The following is a 23,068-nucleotide window of genomic DNA, read 5'->3' as shown; positions in this document are numbered from 1 at the left end:
CTGAGACGTTATTACGAAAGCATTGTTTGTGGCTGTCAGATCTGCACCGGCTCTGTGCGCCACAATCTCCTATTGGAGTCAGTCCTCCCCTCCACTATACTAGGGATAGCCTGTTTCCTGGTGCTAGTGTGTGTACCTCCTCCACGCCAGTTCATGCGTTGCATGCTGACTGTGGAGAATACACCACCAAGCCTTACATTATGAAAACCCCATTACCAATCCCCATTGTGGGGGGGATTCCCAGAAAGTATGACACTGTTAATTATGGTTCCTGTTCCTTTAAGAAATTTGAAGAACTTAGCTCTGAAACAGAAAATGAGTTTTTCTCTGAATGTGCCAGGTTCCTGACCAATCCTGATCTCCAAGCGACTCCTGTTTCAACCTGGGCACTCCAACTAAGTTATATTTTGTTTAAAGGGGAATTATTCCAGTGGGCATTTGATGTTCTCAATCATTCCGATTTGAAAGATAGACCGCTGGAATTTCTAGCGTTTGTGATCCATAACTGGTTGCGCATAGATCCATTGCCTTTTCCTCTTAATGAACTCCTGGCAGCAGGCCAATCAGCTGCTCCTTCAATTGCTTGCAAGAATGAGCAGCAAGCAGAAAGTGTTACTGATAATTTTCCTGCAGCTTTGAATAAATCACCAAAAACCGCAAGGTCAAAGGCAAAACGCAAACGTTCTAAGAAACGTGTCCAATCTGCAGAATCGTTATCCTTAGCGACTGAGACCTATAATGAGATTCTGCCATTAACAGATAATGAAATGCAATTGTCTTTCAGGGGAGTTAAATGGACTTATGAAACTACTAATGAACTTTCCTCCCTGGCTAGGGAAAATAAAGATTTTTGTTTAAAAGAATTATCTGAGTATGATTATGATGAGATATTACAGAGTATTGAACAAATCAACTTATTTGTGAACCAAGGGAAGTTTGCATACACTACAGTTCAACACTTGCTACAGGTATTGGAGATTCTTAAGAATAAGGAATCTGCCAATCACCTGCTAATTAACCCTATACATGTGCCTGCCACAATCATATCTGCAGACTGTGATCAGCCTAAATGTTTCGCTGTTAAGTATGCATGGGATCCTCCATTCGAGAGGGGAGAGATGGAAGCCCTGGTCTGTGAATGGAAGAATGATTTAAGTTCATTTTGTCAATTTTACAGTGCAAAAAGTGAAATGGTATTGAACGCATGCATTAAGTCAGCCTATAACCTAATAGAGGCTGGTGTGTGTAGGTATGACTGTGTGGCTCCCTTGATTGATGTGTGGGAACTGATTTTGGATGATTTTTATGTGACTCCGAATTCGCAAATTTGGCGTTCTGACCCGCCTGCTTCAGCACCTTTGGCTGATTCAGCAGGTGATTCGGAGCTCTTTTTGTGTGAAATTGAAGTTCCTGCAATTCCACCCTGTACCATGGATAACTCAGTGTTACTTCCCAGTAAAACAGAAGCCACTGATACATTCTTAACCTTGCCCTGCGCAAATTTCTCAGCAGAGAATCCAGAGGTCCTGCTGACTTCCGAGTCAAGCCTAGCCAGTACTCATGACTCTTTGTTTAGTGAAACAGACACCAGAAAAATCTTGCCTGTCTCTGCAAACACTTCTGCAGAAATTACCTGTGTTAATAAAGTTCAACTCCTGTCTGATCCAGCAGATGCCAATAGATGCACTACATCAGTTTCCGAGTCCCAGCAATCCTGTCTAGTAAACTCAGAACCCCAGCATCTGAATTTTCCAATTTTACAAATGAATGGTGATTCAGATGCGCAAACATTGTGTCTTGATCTTCCTGTTTCTACACCTCGCTCTAGTTTCGTGAATAGCTCAGAGCATCTGCTATGTGAACCTGAAATCGCAGAATTATTACCTTGTTCAGAAAATTTTCCAATAAATTTGCCCTGTACCATGAATTGTGCAGTAGATCTCTCCAATGAAACTCAGGTCACAGAATCATTATGCTGTCCAGCAGGTGCTTCCATGGTTTTGCCCTGCAATATGGACTGTTCAGTGATCCTGTCCAGTGAAGCTGTGGTCGCAGAGTCTTATGCTTCACCCAGTACTTTGGATACTTTAAACCCTCTAGCAGAGGAGGCTGAAGCACTGCTTACCTCAGTTGGTGTTGCAGTAATATTCACTTGTCTAGCAGCTGTTTTGGAATTACAGTCTGCTCTAATAAAACTTGATGAATTTCTGCCCAGCAAAGCAGAAGCCATTGAAATATTGTCCTCGTCAGCAAGTGTGTCAGATACCTTGCCCTGTACACAGTCTGATTTAACCAATGTTGAGTCCCTCTCCAGTGTTGTAACAGCCGAGGAACTCCAGCCCTGTCCTCTGAATGTTTCAGAAGTCTTGCCCTGTAACATGGATAATTCTGATTCTCTGGTCAAAATAATAGAAATCTCAGAATTTCAGTCCGGTCTGATGAGTGTTCCTGAAACCCAGCCCTGTATCCTGAAAGATTCTGGTTCTCTGGCCGCTGTGGCAGAGGTTCCAGAGTCCCCTTCCTGTCCAGGGAATTCCTCAGTTTTGCCTAGTCCAGTGGGGGCTGCTGCAATACTGACTTGTTCTGCAGCGCCTCATGAGCTCCAATCCAGTGTATTAAATGAGTCTCTGCCCAGTCCAGAGGTAGTTGTGGAGTCCCTATCTGGTTCAGTGCATACATCAGAAGATTTGTCCTGTCTTGTTAGTGCCCCTGAATCTGATTTGTTACTGACTTTGCTGGAATCAGCGACATCTAAGTCTGATCCAGCATTCTCGTGTAAAAGTCCAGTAGTTGCGAAGTTTAGTCATGATGATTTTTTTTTGGCCAGTCCTGGTTTTGGTCCTGTCTTGGCTGACCCTGAGGCTCACAGTTCCTTGACATGCCCAGAGGTTTCTCTTGTGCGGGTGTGCCCAGATGTTCTTTGTGTGCCAGAATGCCCAAGTGTGTCTAAGGTGTTAGCGTGCTCTGATGCTTCCTTAGTGGGAACACGTTCTGATGTTGCCAGTCTGCCTGCATGCCCAGAGATGGTTCTGGTCCCTGAAAGCCCTGATATTGATGTTTGTCCTTGTGGCCCTGACTTGGGAATTGCCCTAGGTTCCATAGGGGTTCTTGATAGTTCTCCATGTGAGCCTAAGGGGCATTCTGACCTATGGGGATCTCTTTGGAGCTTCAAGGTGTTCTGGGAGGTCTCTGAGAAAACTTGTCCTGGTGCCTTGGACTGGTTCAACAGTGGGTTTTGTGTTGGTAAAGACAGTACCGGTGGGCATTGCAAAGGCTTTGGCGTTTCTGAGCGGTTCCTGGAAGGCGGTGGGTATCGCTCAGGGAATTTCGGAGGGCTTTCTTCTGGAAATCATGGTTCTGATGGGTGTCACATTGGGGCTTGTAGTACTGATGGGCATGGTTCTGTAGGTTCTGGTTCTGATGGGTCCAGTCTTGTGGGGACTGATTCTGGAATTCGGTCTTGCCAGGCTGTCCCGGTCATCATGAATTATCAGTCGGACTGTTTTGTTGGGAATTTCGGTTTTGAAAAGCGTCTGGAATCCGCTTTTAAAGGCGGAGGTACTGTAATGATCGCTGCTGCAGCAGCTATTACTGGAAGTAGTAGTGCTGCAGCTCAGGCAGTTCTGATCTATTTCCATGCAAGCTGCATAGTTTTGTCTGTCTTTCCCTGCTGTCAGCTTGTGACTGATTATCATTCACCTGTGTGGGAATCTGCATGTCTGCTCCCATTGGATGACCTCAGTATAAAGATCTGCTTCCTGCAGGGTTTCCTTGGGTTTTCATAGCTTCAGCCTAAGCCTGCCTTGCTGTCGCTTCAGCCCCCGATCGTGTTTCTTGTTCTAAAGATACTTTGCTGGTTTTGCATCATATATTGGTTCATTGCCAATATATATGCATACCAGCACGTTTATTATTTTCCTTGTATTTGTGTTACGTGATACATCAGTGTCGCTGATGTATACGTACACGAACTGTTTATATCCCGTGTTCAGTTAGTCAGTTTTCCAGCACGTTTTGGTAGTTTGCGCGTACCGTGAACACCCGTGCTGAGCTAGTTATCCTGTTCCTGGTCCTGTTTGTGGATTGCGTTCATCTCTGCGAAGAGATAACGAATCCTTCTGAATCCTGTTCTGTTACCGTTTGTGGATTGCGTTCATCTCTGCGTAGAGATAGCGAATCCTTCTGAGTCCTGTTCCCTGTATTACTCCAGTCTTAGTCAGAGTTCCTGCTTATGTCATATATCGGTTCATTGCCGATATATACATATGTTAGTCAGACGTTACAAATAGTTTCATTGATAGCTGTAATTGTAATACGCTAGGAAAACATACTTATTGTATATTTATCTGTGTTACGTTCATCTATCTTAATCCTGCTATTTTCTGACTGTCCTGTCCTGTCTTTGTGAGGCACGCCATCGCCGCAGCGCATTGGCTGCCTCATTCCAGTCTGTCTGGTTTTGGACGCTTGCTGTCGCTAAGTAGCCGCTAGCTAGCAAGCGTTCATTCTGTCTACCTGTCCTGATCTCCTCAGTTCTGGTTTGTGCGCTCAGCGCTACTTTGCGCTGAGACGTTATTACGAAAGCATTGTTTGTGGCTGTCAGATCTGCACCGGCTCTGTGCGCCACAATCTCCTATTGGAGTCAGTCCTCCCCTCCACTATACTAGGGATAGCCTGTTTCCTGGTGCTAGTGTGTGTACCTCCTCCACGCCAGTTCATGCGTTGCATGCTGACTGTGGAGAATACACCACCAAGCCTTACACTCCAGAGCTGCGGCGAGGGCACAGGACGGCTGCCACGGGCTGGAGGAAGCCCAGGTAAGTGGATCCTTTTTCTTTTTGCCTCCTTGGATGTTTCCTTTAAGGTTCGTGACAATTTTAGCATTTCACTCTTTCATTGCGCATTCCATTTGATCTCACAAATTATATCTCCATGATCCCATTGATGGAAATGTCGATTGTTTGCTAGATCAAGCATGTGTGTAATCCAAAATTGGATAAAAAAATTGTTAATTTTGACACATAAAAATGCATCTTCTCAAGTCTACAAGTTTTTTCACAGAAAGATCTGCAAGAACTTTCATTTAGCACTGCAGTAGCTCATCATTAATAAATAAAGGTCCTAGCAGAAGTAATATCTCTTGATTGGACAATTTTACCACTTCCATATAATATGAGAGCTTAACTACACAATCTGTTTTAAGTACTCAACATCTGTTGGCCCTCATACTGTGTGGTAGTTATAAAATTAACCAATCAATATTGTGTGTGTATGCACCCTAGCATCAGAATATTTGTTATATGAGTCTGGACTTAGAGTCTCCTTCTCTCTCTCTACTCCTCCTTCTGAAAGTTTTGCAGCTCAGCTCACAGCTGCAGCAGTGGAAGTGTTGCCCTAGCTGTCACAATGCATAATGGGAGATGTAGTATATTAATGTGATAAGATATCCTGGCCAGGAGATCACCTTAATTTACTACATCTCCCAGTGTGCATTGCAGTGGCAAGGGTAACATGTCCACCATTGCAACTATGAGCTGCATTTTTAGAAGATAGAAATGTACATTCAGATGGGGAGGGATAATGGTGGGGGTGATTCAGCACCCTATTGGAAAAGACACAGGAGACAGAAAATGGAAGCCCAGTAGTGCAATATGTTAAAAATCTCAGTATAAGTAAGTAAATGAAAGCACTTCTCACAAAGGAAGGTTGCTGGGGGCAACCAACCACAGGAAGCAGGCGGAGACAATAAACCCGACTCCACTTGGGGTGGTCCTAGCCAGGACCGGAAGGATGGTCGCTCTCTTAATAGAAAAAAGGTTGGAACAACCACTGTGGGGACTCCACTGGTGGTATGTCACCTCCCCTCGAACAGAGTCTGTTCGGGGGTATACTTAGCACAACGGAGGAAAGAGGCATCCTGGTATGATAAAAGCATCTAAAAACAGCTTAAAACAGTAAGTATTTTGAGGCATCTTACCTCAATGACGAAATCTCTGTAAATTATTACAAAAGATTTTTATTAGCACAAGCAACGCGTTTTGCGGGTCTCAGCCCGCTTCATCAGGCCAATGGCAGTGCCAAATAGAAGAAATCCTTTCGCATAGGGAGCCACCCTATGCTAAAGGATTTCTTCTATTTGGCACTGCCATTGGCCTGAAGAAGCGGGCTGAGACCCGCAAAACGCGTTGCCTGTGCTAATAAAAATCTTCTGTAATAATTTACAGAGATTTCGTCATTGAGGTAAGATACCTCAAAATACTTACTGTTTTAAGCTGTTTTTAGACGCTTTTATCATACCAGGATGCCTCTTTCCTCCGTTGGATTCAGATGGGGAACTAGGGAGCCGCCCCCTGAAGGTGATTAATGCTTTAATCCCACCCACCCCCAAGCACCCACACTATTTATTTTTATTTATGGTGTTGATGCCACTTAAACCATACTCTGCACAGCCTAAAGCAGAAGGGGACAGGGATGTAGTTGCTCTGTTCTGCTTTTAGTTGTTTGAGCAGGACTGTTACTTTTTGTTTTTTATGGATTTCAATAACATTTTTAAAACACTTCTTTGGCTTTGGTTTGTGTATAAGTTTCATTTACTTTCAGCCTTGATACTTCCCATGTGCATTTTAGAAGAAAATGGAAAAAGCAGGTTGCAGGTCCAGATGCTTGCAGGTCCGGTTAGGTGCATGTATCAGGTTCACCAGCAAAGCGGTTTTCAGATCGGGTGCAAGTAGCAGGCTGCAGGTCTGAAAAATTAGAGCCATGCAGGCCTCTAATCTAGTCTTCTCTGGCTAGTATTTTAGTTCCATATGAATTTTTACAAGGATATGAAATCAAAAACATCTAGAGCTTTGGAAACCAAAAATAGTCTTTATAATTCATCTTTAAAGATTGAAATTGCAAAAAAAATGACAAAGACGTCTTCAGTAGTAAGAAATGCATCCATCCAGCAACAATAACCGACAAATGAGGCCCACCCAAAAATTTTAACAGTTAAGGCTTGTATTCTCTGTTTTGGCAACAACGCCGCCTTGTTTCAGGTTAGTTAACCCTTTTTTGGACCGTTTAATACAACGTAGATCAAAAAATAAATACACATACATTAAAATAATAAAATAGCTTAAGAACTATACTACACCGCTACACCCCACTACACTTGTTGGGATGTGGTGGCTGTTAATCAACCATCCACCACTCCATCTATCTGGATCATGAAGAGTTGCACGGCACTTATCAGTAAACATCCAGAGGCACCAGCAGCTTCAAATATGGGTTTGCTGCTCTGTAATGACATTTTAGCAGCTGTTCTCTTAATCTGATGTATTTGTTTGGCAGAACCCTTCCTTATTTTTTTTTCTCCTTTTATTTGCACAAACCCACGTGTGCTCTGAGTCAGCCACAAATCTTTTAACAGTACGATGATCATGCTTAAGTTAAATATAAAGGTTTTCATATCTTGTTCAAGGCATTCAACTATTTCACACTTTTCTGCAGTAGAGAGATATTTTTTCTTTCTCATATTGCTTGGAAATGGTGGTCTGCTTAATAATATGGAACACCCTTTTTTTAGTAGTCTCTCACCTGGCAAACTAGTTATCAGAGATGTCCGAAAATTGATTTCAGTGATCAAAAGAGCCCTGAGGCCTGAGACACAATACAATCCACGAGTTTAATTGAAAAAAAAAATATTTAATCTTTATGAAACGTAAATACAATTTGTATAATAATTTGGAATGCAGTATATATGACGTAAGCCACAAAGTGAAGAGGGAGAAAGAGAAATTTAAATATAGCATATAGTAACAAGAAGTGACCTTAACAACCAATATTAAAGTGCAAAAAAAATGAAAGGTAAAGAGACTAATACCCACCTAAAGAGTGAGAGGGGAATCTGTAAAGTGCCACACAAAATGAGAATGAATCAAAAGTTCACAAAGGTATCTGAAAAGCAGAACAAATATAAATGAGTAATTAATTAGTAGGGAACATCTGGGCAGTGGAACACCACTAACAATTTTATTTTTATAGGTATTTTACAAGAAAAAATCAGGTGTAAGTGCAGAAAAAGCACTTTTTTCATTTTTCACACTTCTTAATTTTCAAAATCAGAAGTCTCACACTTATAAAACACATCAAAATATATTGGGGTTGATTCACTATAACAAATAGCGAGCATTACCTCCTGTAACGGTCGCTATCTCTTTTTGCTCCCCTTAGTGCACTCTTAGCGTGCCTTATCAGAGTTAGCATGCCTTATCAGAGTCGATGTGCCTTATCAGAGTTAATGTGCCTTATCAGAGTAGCATAGCGAGCGCTACAAACTTATGTCTGCTAATTGGCAATGATGAGAGCTCCATTCGTCCTGCCCTGAGCCCCTGCGGGTTTAATCACTTTAAAGGACATTATACCCGCACTTTGATTGGTCCAATAGGCTACCTGTCAAGTTTCCTGTCGAGTAACAGGCAGCCTATTGGACCAATCAAAGTGCGGGGATAATGTTCTTTAAAGTGATTGGACCCACAGGGGCTCAGGGCAGGACAAGTGGAGCTCTCGTCATTGCCAATTAGCAGGTATAAGTTTGTAGCGCTCGCTATGCTACTCTGATAAGGCACGCTAACTCTGTTAAGGCATGTTAACGCTAATAAGGCATGTTAACCCCGATAGGGCGAAGAGAGCAAAAGGAGATAGCGAGGGTTTCAGGACGTAACGCTCGCTATTTGTTATAATGAATCAACCCTAGTATGTGGCTTTTCTCAGTAAACATTTTACCACATATGCCTTATTTCATTACTGTAAATGGATAAAAAGGAAAGAAAGTTGGCACACTTACACCATCCGGTCTTCTGGCAGGACCGGACTGGGACTGCAACACTCCTCAGCACAATAGTCAGTGGTAGGCAATTGTTCAGAAAGCTTGCTCAGCCATATAGTTATAAGATGTAAATATCAGGCAAAAGAAATGGGCACTGCAGGAATCCATGAAATTGCAAAAGGCTTTCACCTTAAGGCTGGTTGCATATATATCCAGCTACCTATACTGGGGGCACCTCAGCTAGTGTCGACTAGCCTCTGTGCTAACCAGTTTGCCTGTCTTGCTTCAAGTGTTCTTGTGTACTGACCTGGCTTGTCTGACCATTCTCGAACTGCCTCTTTGAAATGACCTCGGCTTGTTATCAGTTTTCTCTGTCTGCTGCCTGCCCTGATCCTGGTCCATTCCTCTTTTAGCCTGTACGCTGCCTGCACCGATCCTGGCCTGCCACCTGACTACAAATCTTGCCATCTGCCTTCGACCTCAGCTTGCCTACTGAATACCATTATTTACATTTCTTCCAATGTTCTCCAATCCTCCACCCTGTGGTATTCTTTGTTCACCCAATCACTCTACTTGCATGCAACCTGGTGGGCAATAGGCAGCATAGCAGTCTGTTACCAATTAGGTGGAGTGGCCCATCACCCCTGGCGGGGTTCTCTGGTGAAGACCCATGGTCACTTAGACTCTTTACAAAGGGAACTCTCACCTCAATAGAAGGGTCAACTGTGTTTCTACCACTTTTCCCCTCAAACCATAACATATTGAGCATTTATTGAAAGATCACTTCAAAGCTTGGAAACGGCACCATCCAATCTGACCCAATTTATAGCTGCCATTGTGTCACCATGGGCCAACATTCCTCAGCAAGTACTCATCTTGTTGAGTCCATGCCAAGAAGAATATCGGCTGTGATCAGAGCTCAAGGTGGACCAACTTGTTATTAGAGGGTGTCTGTAATAGTAATAATTTTGGCCACTTAGAGTATTTGTAAGAGAACTTGCCTGCACTTCCACTGCAGGTATACCACACAACACACAAAAACAAAATGTTGAGATGACAAAACAGAAGCATGCTGTTAATAAAAGCATGGTGATAATAAAAAATTCACTTAACAAACTTTTTTCTTGCACTCTTTAAAAAGCTATATAAGCATGGGGTAAGACCCTTTAACAACAAAATAACTGCCACATTTACTGTAGATACAAATACAGTTCCAGATCAAGTGCTGATGGCCCAGGACTGCAGAGGGAACTTCACTGCTCAAAAGCCAGAAACAAGCTGATAAACAGTGTTTATGAAAACCATAATCAAACACAATTTTCCTACCTCTCTGTGGAGTATGTTTGTTTATGGAAACTGGTGAAGCTCTGTGTCAGGTGAGAAACCACAGAGCATATATCTAGGTAGAATTCATGCACCTGTAGGCTCATCGTGTTCTATGAAAAGTGATGATGGATATGACCTAACAAGGACACAGGTCCTATTACACAAAGGACATGATTCAGTAAGCTAGTAGTCTGCGAATTGTGATTATTCAGGTTAGCTGAAACTGCTAGTGTAGAGTAATGTAAGTTGTCTTCAGTACATCATGGGCTATGATGATTGGTTCTGTTGAAATAATAGCAACTATTACACATGAGTGCATACTTAATTGCAGGGCATTGCAGCTTCCAGGCAGCGATTAGCCGGCAAGTGTTGGGAACAGACAGCAAAGAGGCATTCTGCAGTTAAGTGATTAGAAATACAGAAAGGAAAGAAGATTGGACGATAGATGTAGAATATGATAAAAAAAATAAAATTGTCTTTTTTACTATCTTTATTGAGGTAAGACACCTCATTTATCATTTTTTTGTTGTTGTTGTTTTTTTAGCAAAAGATAAGAGTCATTTTTATTTTCAGTTATATAGCTTTTTTTTATAACATTGCTTCATCCTCTAATATTTGCAGTTTAGAAACTATACTCTGTATTTTAAGCTATGAAACAGTGCAGAGATAATGACCATTTGAACTTTCCTACAGAAAAACCTTAATCAAACAAGAAACAGTGAGATAAGCTCTTCAGAAAAACAGCACTGTAGCCAACCAAGTTTTTTAAATATTTTATTGGTTTTCAATATAAAGGTTTACAACCCTCCTCAAGGGAGACTAGAATTTACAACGTTGTCACATTTGTAAGACCATACAGTGTACTCATACCGTTACTAAACTTATGATAATCCTTCACAACAATTTTGAAAGCATGGTCTATAACACCCCTAACTTGTCTACCCTTGTAACCCTACTTCCACCCCCCTCCCCAAAGTCCCTCCCTCGTCATTAGCTCTTTTCTTAAAGAATAAACACAAAATAACTTCAGAGAATAATTACACAACTCGCAATAAGCCCCTTTTTGGTAATGCTATACATTTTCCTCCATGCTACATTTCCAGTTTTCCCAAACTGCCAACCAAGTCTCTGATAGAGTACCAAGCCGTATACTGGAAGGGTTCCATTATATCATGAATTTCCTGTGGAGAAAATGTATAGATTATGAACTTTTCCCATATTTTGAAAAGCTTATTCGTCATCCTATCATCATGCATGAGAGTCTCTAATTTGTCTAAATAAAACATATGGAGTAGCTCTTCCTGTATGTCCAGCACTATTGTATGAGTAGAATGTATCCATCTGTAATATACTACTTTTCTTGCTGCTATTAGGATGAGATGTACCAACATGGAAGGGTTTGTAGAGGACACTCTATCCTGTGTTTCCTCTTGTTCTGTTGACTCATAGTAGTTAAAAAGTAGTAACTGGACATTGAAAGGTAGCTTATAATTACAGACCTGCTTCACATAATCTTGAACCCTCTTTCAAAACCGTGTTACATCAACGCACTCCCATAAACAGTGGAACATGGAAGCGTTTGGTTGCTTGCATTTAGGAAACTCCGGTGTATAATGAGATGGGGGGGTGACGACTTATATTTAACATTAAAGCCGTATTTGGACTTATGAATCATCTTAAAATGTGATTCCCTTCCCACTTTGCTTATTATCAGTTAGGTCATTTATCGTTTTTTTTAGTGTGCACTTCTTTAACCTCATTTTGATTAGTCACCCCTCCCACATCTGCAGTGGGGTTCAAAAACAGACCACGATTGAAGCCGTTATTGTCTTTTAAAGAAAAAGCGACCACCACCAGTCCCAGTCTGGGACACCCCGAGTGGAGACGGGTTCAATATGTCCATCTACTTCCTGTGGTCAGTTGCCCCCAGCAACCTACCTTTGTGAATAGCCCTTTTATCATCATATTGTTTACAGTGTTACAGACATACTACACAATTTGGGCGTTTCGGACTTTTGTTTTATCTCTACTTTCCAGAGTGTCCCGACACCCCATCTACTGCATGCAGCTTAGAGGCTCTTCAGCTCCTCTGCTTTTTAATTAGCTGTATGGAAATATATGTAGTTTGAAAATGGACCAATCAATATAAATCTTGGTGGGACTTGATTGGTCCATTTTCAAGCTGCATACATTTGCAAATAAAATGTACATAATCCTGCATGAAGTTAAGCTAAGCTTTAGATATTATTACCTTTGGATCTGAAGGATGAACTGCCATTGTCTTTAAACTCTATAATTAGTATTTTTTAATAACATTTTAATTCTTTATTTTACAGGATGTACTTGCTGTCTGCACTGGCACTTATTGGCTTATTAGTGAAACATTCAGGTATGAATATAACAATTTGTATTTAGTTTCTATAGAACAAAGGGGAGCAGTCATACCCAGACTGTAGCATCCCTGCATGGGACAGCACTGCAGTTTACTTTAACTTACCCTCCCCCACCCCTTTCCTTTCCCCTAACTAAAGCTGGATTATCCACACAGTAACCGCCGCCTGGAGGGAGTCTAGGGCCCGCTGCCTGATGGATGCTAGCTCCCACAAAAGCTTACTTATAAAGCCAGGTTATTATCAGTGGTGGGCAAGAAAACTCCTATCTTGCTTAGGGCCTCATTTCATCTTAGGCCTGGTGCACACCAAGCGGTTTTTGTAGCGTTTTCCAAACCGCTTCCGCCTGTGAAAACGCTTGGCTAATGTATTTGAATGGGATGGTGCACACCAGTGGTTTGAGGTTTTTAGCAAACCGCAAACGTGGGTCCTGCAGCACTTTTGCGGTTTGCAGAAGCGTTTCTGCCTCAATGTAAAGTATAGGAAAAGCTCAAATCGCTCTGGAAAATGCTACATCAGAGCAGTTTTCCAGGCGTTTTTGTTACAGAAGCTGTTCAGTAACAGCTTTTACTGTAACAATATATGAAATCTGTTACACAAAAATGCTCCCAAAAACGCTAGGCATGTTTAGAAAACAACTCTAAACATGCCTAGAATCGCTCTAAAATCTGCTTCAAAAACCTCTAGCGTTTTGCAGATCTGCTAGCGGTTTTTGGTGTGCACTGGGCCTTAGTCCTTTTCTTCTACATGGTTGAAGCCAATCATAGACAATTGGCTACATCTAGTGGTTGCTTGGGCTCCGGGGTTAGAAGTTTTGAGTTGGGCACTTACTGTGGGAGATTAGGGATAGGCATTATGTGGGTTCTTTGTAGGCACTTAGGTGGGGAGTTAGGGTTAAACATTAGGTGGGGGTTTCTTTTTAGACACTACGAAAGGAGGGTTCAAGTGAGAATGAGTGCATAGTTTAAAAAAATGAGTAAAGTAAGATTCAAAATACCAATACTTTTTACTAATGGGCGGCACCATCCAGCTCCGCCGCAGCAATACATACTCAGGCTGCTTAGGATTAAGGAGCTAGAATGCCCCAATACGCGCAAGCTGATATGCCTTGGTCCAGTATTGTTGCCTTTTGAATAAAAATCTGACTTTTAATTGACTATTGGAGTGGACCTTCCCTTTCTTAGTGATTGCATGGCCTAGCTGTTCCTGGTCCTGCTCCTGGCTGACAAGGTGGTGTGGTGAGTGGTGTTTCTCATCCCTCTTGTACTTAGAAGTGTCAGGCTTTACACAGCTTCTCTTTAAATGTGTTTAAAATTCCATAAAAAGGGCCCTGATCAGTAAGTAAATATACTTTAAAGTGTACCTGAGGCGACATGTGACATGATGAGATAAACATGTGTATGTACAGGACAAAACATATTAATAACCAGGCTGTTTTACTTGTTTTATTCTACTGTCTGAAGCAACAGCTTCTGTCTTGTCAGTACCTTGTTGAGAATATAGTAAACATCACTGATAAGAATATTACAGCCATAAAAGTTTTCCTGGCAGAATACAACTTCTAAGGGCAGGGGAGAGATAAAAAAGGTCAATACTTCATGTATGGTATTTAAACTCTGGGACTCTTAATAGGCTGCCATTGAACAGGGACAATAAAACATTCAGTATACTTTGTAAATGTTTAAATTTAAAATAAGACCATGGAATATAAAAAAAAACAAAAAACAAAAAAAAACACCTCAGTTTATTTTCACCTCGGGTTCACTTTAAAGCAACTAGTTCAAAGCTTAAAAATGTCAGCAAAACTGTATATGTTAAAGTACTGTTGGTTGTTATTAGAGCTGCCCAATAAGATGCTAATAATTCCAACTTACATTGCATGCAAACTGGATGCAGTCTGCGCAAGTCAGTAAATTCACACGTCAGGTCGTACTAAAGGTCAAGACGTAAATGTTTTCCTAGTCCTGCATGCTTTGTTTTTGACTATTTTTTAGGAACACTGATTAGCTAATGTCAAATTAATACTTACTTTGTCAGGAGCAGAGGCATAGCCCACTTTCAGCAACACTGACTGTTAGTGCTACAGGCTACAACCTTGACAGGCAAATTCAGTCTGTACCTCCCTCCTTACAGTCTAAACAGCAGAATCAAGCAGCAGTCCTGCTCACATAGCCTAAAGTTGTCAGCCTGAACTCATGTCCTGATTGCACAAACAAACTATCAAAACGGGATTATTAGCCATAGAAGCCTCATACCACACAGGAAACTGCACTCTATTACTGAAACTGCAAAGCTTTTCCGTGACATATGTACATCTGTGTCTGGACATAGGCTTCTTAAAGGACAGATAAATTAATTCTGTAAGTTTGAATTTTTGCAGAATCACAGATACAGATACAATCATGTGATGTGGGATATGCTGGTAAGTCTCAAATGCAACACCGAATATTGTAAACATTCCAAAATAATCATAAATGAATCTGTTGTAATGATTCTTATCTCAGTCGACCTGGCTCTTTTCTCATATATTGCCAGGGAGAGGGAAGCTTGTTATCTCCCCTTCTTCCCCTCCCACATTCCTGCACCTTGCTGATTGGTTGAGGGCAATTTAGTGTGACAGAAGCTGAGAAGGGAAATAGAAGATAAATCACCTCATCCCTGTAACGATCGGTGTAACACAGAGAGGATCTGATTATCGGTGATCTGCAGTATCACCGAGAATACAGATATATACCCGATTATTGATGATCTGCAGTATCACCGATAAGTGTTTGGTGCAACAGTAATACTTTGAGGAGAGCACCCGGATCGAGGGTGCAAGGCAGTAAGAGATACTGCCCAAGAACAAGCTCCTTCCAATGGCCTGAGGCTCCCCAAGGGGAGGAGTCAGGCTGAGAGTGGGAAGGACCAGAGTGTGAGTGACACCAATGGTGGAGTGTCACTGACAGATCTGTGAACTATCTCTAAACAGAAGAAATAGTTCTCGAGGTCGGACAAGCCAGGTCGGCAACAGACAGACAGATAAGATACAGTGGAAGAGACTGATTCAGAGTCCTAAGGCAAGCAAGGTTTGGCAACGGAGTATCAGATATAGCGAAGTACCAAATCAGAGATCAGAAGAGAGGTCAGGAAAGCAGAAGGTCATAACAAATAATCAACAATGTCTAGTCTATAGGTGTAAGCTCCTTGATCATCAACAACCTGGAACTAGTCTGAAGAATAACAGGATGGTAAAGCTAATTCCTAGTCTTGGGTGTGAGCTCCGTAGTCATCAACACCCTGGAACTAGTCTGAAGTATAACACAGATGATACACAGTATTCCTAGTCTTGGGTGTGAGCTCCGTAGTCATCTACACCCTGGAACTAGTCTGAAGTATAACAGAATAACACAGATTCCTAATCTTTGGGTGTTAGGTCCTTGATCATCAACACCCTGGAACTAGTCTGAAGTATAACAGAATGATAACACAGATTCCTAATCTTTGGGTGTGAGGTCCTTGATCATCAACACCCTGGAACTAGTCTGAAGTATAACAGAATGATAACACAGATTCTGACAATAAGGTCTGAGTGCTTCCACGTAGTGATCGCAACGGCAGACAACCAGAGAATGACCAGCACCCAGTATATATAGCAAAGCGCTCTCCAGCGCCTCCCCTAAATGCTGGACCAATGGGAAGTGGTACAACCATCAGCTGACCGGCTTGGTCAGCTGACTCCCTTCTGGCTGTCATATAAGTTCTGCCTCTCAGCGCACGCGCGCGTCCTTCTGAACCTGTGTGGACTATCAGTCCCAGCCACACCAGACATGTGATGTAAAGCACCCGCCGCGCTGGACGCTGAATCCGCCGCACCGCTGTCAAGGCATGCGGCGGTTTCTCCGCGTTCGGCCATACTACTAGATGTAGGCCTACGCGTGCCAACCGTCGCATTGGACGCGGAATCAGCCGCCTTGTTCTGATTACAGGCGGCGGCTTTTCCGCGTTTTCTCACAATCCCTCTGCAGAAGCTGCTGAAATCCGATCTATGTTCTATTCACGTGTTTACAAAGCAAACTAGATATGATAGTGCAGTTCTACATACACCATTTCAGGCAGTAGAGCGGCCCCGATTGGGATCGGCTATTTCCGCCTGATCCCGAGCCGAGAGCCGCTACTGCGCCTGTGCTGGAGCTGGGAAGGTAAATATTTACATGCCCGCTGTTCGGAGGGGCCCAGTGAGACCACCGTGAGCCAAAGGAGGATGGGGGAAGCTTCGATAGGATCCAGAGGCTTCCCCCTCCCGAGGTAAGTACCACCCCAGGGACACTTTTTTACGTAACATATTTTCTTTAAAGATCCATGATGCGATCCTGAGGGGCTCGGACATAGTGTGGAGATTCCCTACTAACTGATATGGAGACAAGGCATTTGAGCAGCTCATAAAAAGTTGGTGGGTAGAGTATGAATATGACAATTGACAACAAAAAGAGACCCCCAGTCCTGTTCTGAGAGATGGAAAAATCAGTCCTGAGGGATTGTATCATCTCTTACGTTTCAGCCAGAAAGCTCCAACTTAACGAGTGGTACAAAGATACAGTATTTCCCAGCACCAGTATTTGCTAGAGCAAAGTTAATAGAGAAAAATGGATGAGTGTCAAGGCCAAAGCAGTGTTGTGGTTCACAATGAGGGAAAATATGAATAGGGCCATAGACTGAAATGCAAAATATCGGCTATTGGGCGCCCGACAGGAAATTTGAGCGCCCGAGAAATAGCGGTTGCAGGAATCGTGTTAACAAAAGTTTTCGTTTATAGAATAAGGTTTATTACAAATATTGTTTACAAGTTAGTTTTGACTTTGCGGTTTACTTATTTTTTCGTTTTTAAATTTCGTTTATAGGAGCTTTTACTTAGTTTTCCATTTTTAAATTTCGCTTTCAAGACTGTAACAAGTAAATTTTTGTTTGCACTTATTTTATCATTTAAAATTCGTTTCCATACATATAATGCTTAAATATCGTTTTCAACCTTATTCTATTAGAAATACATCGCTTTTGGTATTAACTTTGTTTTTTACACTTGTATGTGTCGATTATAGTTTTCAAATTTATTAACTTGCTAATATATCTTTTAATATTACCGTTATTTTAAGATTTTTAATGCATACATACGTGATTACGTGATTGTAAGGCTATCTATTCTACTATATATATATATATATATATATATATATATATATATATATACCTTTTTCTATTTATAATATTATTAACGTGTGCGTGATTTTAAAGAGAATCTGTACTCTGAAATTCTTACAATAAAAAGCATACCATTCTATTCATTATGTGCTCCTGGTCCCCTCTGTGCTGTTTCTGCCATTCTCTGCTGCAAACCTGGCTTGTAATTGCCAGTTTTAGGCAGTGTTTACAAACAAACTAACCAGCTTCTAATAGGCTCAGCTAAGCAGAGTGTGTTAGTCACACAGAGCCTGCAGGGGGTGTGTACAGCTTCTAGCTAATCACAAGCAGCCCTGCACATTCCAGTCTGACTGCCTCAGCCTGACTGTGCCGACTATAGAGAGAAGATTAGATCATATAACAGAGATAACACAGCTACTGTGCAATTAGGAAAAGCTGCAGTAAGCCAGACCACATTAGAAAAGGCATAGGAACTTATAGCATAGAAGAAATAAAGATAAACAATTTGTTACAGAGTCTCTTTAAGGCTATTTATTCTATTACAAATATATAAATTATTCTATTCATGTTATTTATAGTAAAGTATTTTAGGGTTAAATACATTATTGTTTATATGTGTGTAAGGTTGTTTGTGCAGTGGGGATGGTTAGGGTTAGGCACCACCAGGGGGATGGTTAGGGTTAGACACCACCAGGGGGATGGTTAGGGTTAGACACCACCAGGGGGATGGTTAGGTTTAGACACCACCAGGGGAGATTTAGGGTTAGGCACCACCAGGGAGGTCTTAGAATTAGGCACCACCAGGGGGGTCTTAGGGTTAGGCACCACCGGGGGGGGGTGTTAGGGTTAGGCACCACCACGGGGGTGGTTAGGGTTAGGCACCACCAGGGGGGTGGATAGGGTTAGGCAACACAAGGGTGTTGGTTAGGATTAGGCAACACCAGGGTGGTTGTTAGGGTTAGGCACCACCAGGGGGGTGGTTAGGGTTAGGCACCACCAGGGTGGTTGTTAGGTTTAGGCACCACCAGGGGGGTCTTAGGGGTAGGCACCACCAGGGGGGTCTTAAGGTTAGGCACCACCAGGGGGGTATTTAGGGTTAGGCACCACCAGGGGGGTTTTAGTATAAGGCACCACCAGGGGGAGGTTAGGATTAGGCACCACCATGGGGGTCTAGGGGTTAGGGATAGGTACAGGGAGGGTTCTGTGTGAGAGTAGGGTTAGGTATAGTTACAGTACAATATACACCACCAGGGGGGTGATTAGGGTTAGGCACCGCCAGGGGGGTCTATGGGTTAGGGATAGGTACAGGGAGGGTTCTGTGTGAGAGTAGGGTTAGGTATAGTTACAGTACAATATTTGTAATATATACAGTACAATTAATTAAATTATGTATATTTACACAAAGGGGGGGTCTAGGGGTTAGGGATAGGGAGAGATCTGTGTGAGCCTACAGTTAAGTATAGTTGCAGTAAAATACCTGTAAAATCTACCATTGTATTACTATGCTTAATACAAGTGTAAATATAGTTTTTTTTTAGAGACACTATTTGACGTTTCATTTCCGGATTTGTTTGTTGTTATAGACGGTAATTTGCAGTTTCATTTCCGTTTATTCAACCTATTTAGCACTACATTTTCGTTTATAAGCTATAAACGAAAAAATATTGTTTTACATTACAACTTATCATTTTGGCTATATCCCGTGCCCTTTATTCCAGGTGCCCTTTTCTGATACACGCCTCGTCCATTGCCTATGGGAATGTACATGTGTAGACTGGATGTGGGACAGTGTTTGCCTGTGCTAACAGAGTCTGTAACAAGAATATTGTTAAAGAAAAATACCTATGTTTATTCAACTATGTATCAGAAGATGTAGTTGAGTCAACCCAGAGGCTATCTGCCATGTACCATGCATTGTTAATAATAGCCAGGCAAGTGTCGCTACAAAATGGCTGGATACTGCCCCCCTAAGCAAAGCATGTTTAAACAGGAATTACATGGGCTGTTCTTGACTGAGAAGTTGAATACACTGCAGGCTAAAGATAAGAGGACAAAAAGGTATGGAGAAAATACATGCTTGAGCAGCTTTCAGAGGTCTAAAGAGTGGCGTTGACATAGAACTTTAAGTACACTAGACGGTTTTTAATGGAACAATTGCAGGCCAAGTTGGTGGTACCATAAGGTGATCTAGTGGAGATGGTTCTCTGATTACCCCCTTAAGCTCTGCAGGGGTAATTAGTGACGCATGGAGATGTAGGGTGGGTGGGGTATAATGGGAGGGAGGGGTTGGTAAAACAAAAAGGGGGTTGTTTGATAGTTTCAGTTCCTGCATATGTAGGAGTAGTGTAGGGACACAAGGAAATGAGAAGATAATGTCTTTGGAAGATGGTTTGAAGCCTGCAATTTGGCACTGTTAACTACTCTAAGATCGCTCCAATGGGCGTGGCCGCAGCGGCAACCTTAGGACCGCCTAACGCCAATTGGCGTCAGGTCCTGGAGCAGGCTACTGAAGGAGATTTTGCGCATCTCCTTCTCGGGAGGCGGAACTCCGCCCCCTCTTCAGTCTCCGATCGGCTATCTGCGCTCGGGAGACTGCTAGACGGCGTGATCGCCGTCTATTTACATAGTGCAGTGCTGCGATCAGCAGCAGAGCTGCACTGGGGACAGCCGTGTGACACGGCTGCCCCCCTGGGGGACAAGAGAGCGATTGGCTCTCATAGGCAGAAGCCTATGACACCCGATCGCCAGGATTGGCCGGCTGGGGGGAGGGAGGGGTTTGCTGAAAAGAAAAAAAAAGAAAAACATTAAAAAATAACACAAAAGTACACACATAAATATTTATTTTTTAAAAAATAAACAACTGAGGGCGATCAAACCCCACCAACAGAGAGCTCTGTTGGTGGGGGGAAAAGGGGGGGGGGATCACTCCTGTGCTGTGTTGTTCGGCCCTGCAGCTTGGCCTTAAAGCTGCAGTGGCCATTTTAGTAAAAATTAGCCTGGTCTTTAGGGGGGTTTACCACTGTAGTCCTCAAGTGGTTAAACTATAGTGCCAGACTCTTGTTTGCTCCTTTTAGCAATATATATGGACTCGCCCCTTTCAGTCTAGAGCACATAGTTATTGTTTGAGTGATCACATTGGTTGTTACATCTGTGCTGCGTTTGAATTCCATGCAACACAGCCCGATTGCCTGCCTTTTCTTTGCTGTTCCTTAGTCTGTAATATGACTTCATGTACGATTGCATTTACTATTAGAGTTGGGCCGAACCTCCGATTTTAGGTTCGCGAACCCTGTTTGCGAACTTCCGCGAAAGGTTCGGTTCGCGAAAAAGTTCGCGAACCGCCATAGACTTCAATGGGGAGGCGAACTTTGAAAGTTTTAAAAAATTCTATCTACTGGAAAAATGATAGAAAACATGTTTCAAAAGCTCTAATACCTGGAGCCACACCTAATTGAGTGAAATACACATCACTGCTGGAGGACCTACCCGCCCTCCCTCCTCCAAGCAAGATCCTTTATACCATTTGCCTACCTACACTAATTAGTTATGGGACAGCTGCTACACACTCTGCTAGGGAGATTTTAATTCCTCCCACCTCCCCTTCTACCCTTCTACCTATTCCACCTATTCCCTCCTACCGGAGGGAGGAGGGTCTCTTCTGCCAGGGAATTATACTGTTTTAAAAACCAGTATACATCATACCATAGCTGGTACATCATACCATAGCTGGGAATACATACATGAGTATACATCATACCATAGCTGGGAATCAAACCCAGATCTCACTGTTTGGTGGACACGTCACCCTAAGCACTGTACCACTACAGAAGTAAGTGAAGCTAGCCTAAAATGTAACATTTATGCTCAATGCAATAGAACCATTAGGTTGCTTAAAGGAGAACTGTAGTGAGAGGTATATGGAGGCTGCCATATTGATTTCCTTTTAAGCTATACCAGTTGCCTGGCAGCCCTGCTGATCTATTTGGCTGCAGTAGTGTGAATCACACCAGAAACAAGCATGCAGCTAATCTTGTCAGATCTTACAAAAATGTCAAACACCAGATCATACCATAGCTGGGAATCGAACCCAGATCTCACTGTGTGGTGGGCACATCACCCTAAGCACTGTACCACTACAGAAGTAAGTGAAGCTAGCCTAAAATGTAACATTTATGCTCAATGCAATAGAACCATTAGGTTGCTTAAAGGAGAACTGTAGTGAGAGGTATATGGAGGCTGCCATATTGATTTCCTTTTAAGCTATACCAGTTGCCTGGCAGCCCTGCTGATCTATTTGGCTGCAGTAGTGTGAATCACACCAGAAACAAGCATGCAGCTAATTTTTCCTTTTAAAATAATACCAGTTGCCTGAATTGCCTGCTGATCCTGTGTCTCTAATACTTTTAGCCACAGCCCCTGAACAAGCATGCAGATCAGGTGCTCTGACTGAAGTCAGACTGGATTAGCTGCATGCTTGTTTCAGGGTGTGATTCAGCCACTATTGCAGTCACAAAGATCAGCTGGACTGCCAGGCAACTGGTATTGTTTACAGGAAACAGCCATATCACTCTCAGTTAAGGTTCCCTTTAAAGGAGAACTGTAGTGAAAGGTATATGGAGGCTACCATATTGATTTCCTTTTAAGCAATACCAGTTACCTGGCTATCCTGCAGATCCTCTGCCTCCAATACTTTTAGCCCTAGACCCTGAACAAGCATGCAGCAGATCTGGTGTTTGACATTTTTGTAAGATCTGACAAGATTAGCTGCATGCTTGTTTCTGGTGTGATTCACACTACTGCAGCCAAATAGATCAGCAGGGCTGCCAGGCAACTGGTATAGCTTAAAAGGAAATCAATATGGCAGCCTCCATATACCTCTCACTACAGTTCTCCTTTAAGCAACCTAATGGTTCTATTGCATTGAGCATAAATGTTACATTTTAGGCTAGCTTCACTTACTTCTGTAGTGGTACAGTGCTTAGGGTGACGTGTCCACCACACAGTGAGATCTGGGTTCGATTCCCAGCTATGGTATGATGTATACTCATGTATGTATTCCCAGCTATGGTATGATGTACCAGCTATGGTATGATGTACACTGGTTTTTAAAATAGTATAATTCCCTGGCAGAAGAGACCCTCCTCCCTCCGGTAGGAGGGAGGAGGGAATGGTTAGAAAGGGAGGAGGGAGGAATTAAAATCTCCCTAGCAGAGTGTGTACCAGCTGTCCCATAATTAATTAGTGTAGGCAGACAACTGAGTCAAATGGTATAAAGGACCTAGCTTGAAGGGAGGGTAGGCGGGTTCTCTAACACTGAAAGCAGTGTGTTTGACAATAACATGTCTGCTGAGGTTAAAAATTTTGC

General features: G+C 42.5%; 1 protein-coding gene and 1 long non-coding RNA gene across 3 annotated transcripts in view; one reads left to right on the top strand and one right to left on the bottom strand.

Moving 5' to 3' along the window:
• LOC137520998 (uncharacterized) overlaps positions 1-23,068 on the top strand; it is an 89,603-nt gene that overhangs the window by 6,039 nt on the left and 60,496 nt on the right. Inside the window, exons 2-3 of one of the 2 annotated variants that reach the window (XM_068239680.1) lie at positions 12,472-12,524; positions 14,906-14,947. The exons of the other annotated variant lie outside the window; for it this stretch is intronic. Coding sequence (XP_068095781.1) covers positions 12,473-12,524; positions 14,906-14,947 — 94 coding nt within the window. The 5' untranslated portion in view covers position 12,472. The remainder of the gene's footprint in view (positions 1-12,471; positions 12,525-14,905; positions 14,948-23,068) is intronic. 2 annotated transcript variants of the gene reach the window in all.
• LOC137521000 (uncharacterized) overlaps positions 7,882-23,068 on the bottom strand; it is a 155,285-nt gene continuing 140,098 nt past the window's right edge. Inside the window, exon 3 of the long non-coding RNA XR_011021987.1 lies at positions 7,882-7,938. This is a non-coding gene — a long non-coding RNA (uncharacterized lncRNA). The remainder of the gene's footprint in view (positions 7,939-23,068) is intronic.

The sequence above is a fragment of the Hyperolius riggenbachi genome, chromosome 6 (assembly GCF_040937935.1).
Source record: "Hyperolius riggenbachi isolate aHypRig1 chromosome 6, aHypRig1.pri, whole genome shotgun sequence".
NCBI classification, from domain to species: domain Eukaryota; kingdom Metazoa; phylum Chordata; class Amphibia; order Anura; family Hyperoliidae; genus Hyperolius; species Hyperolius riggenbachi.
The sequence above is the reverse complement of the archived record's forward strand: the minus strand, read 5'-3'. Positions and strand labels throughout refer to the sequence as shown.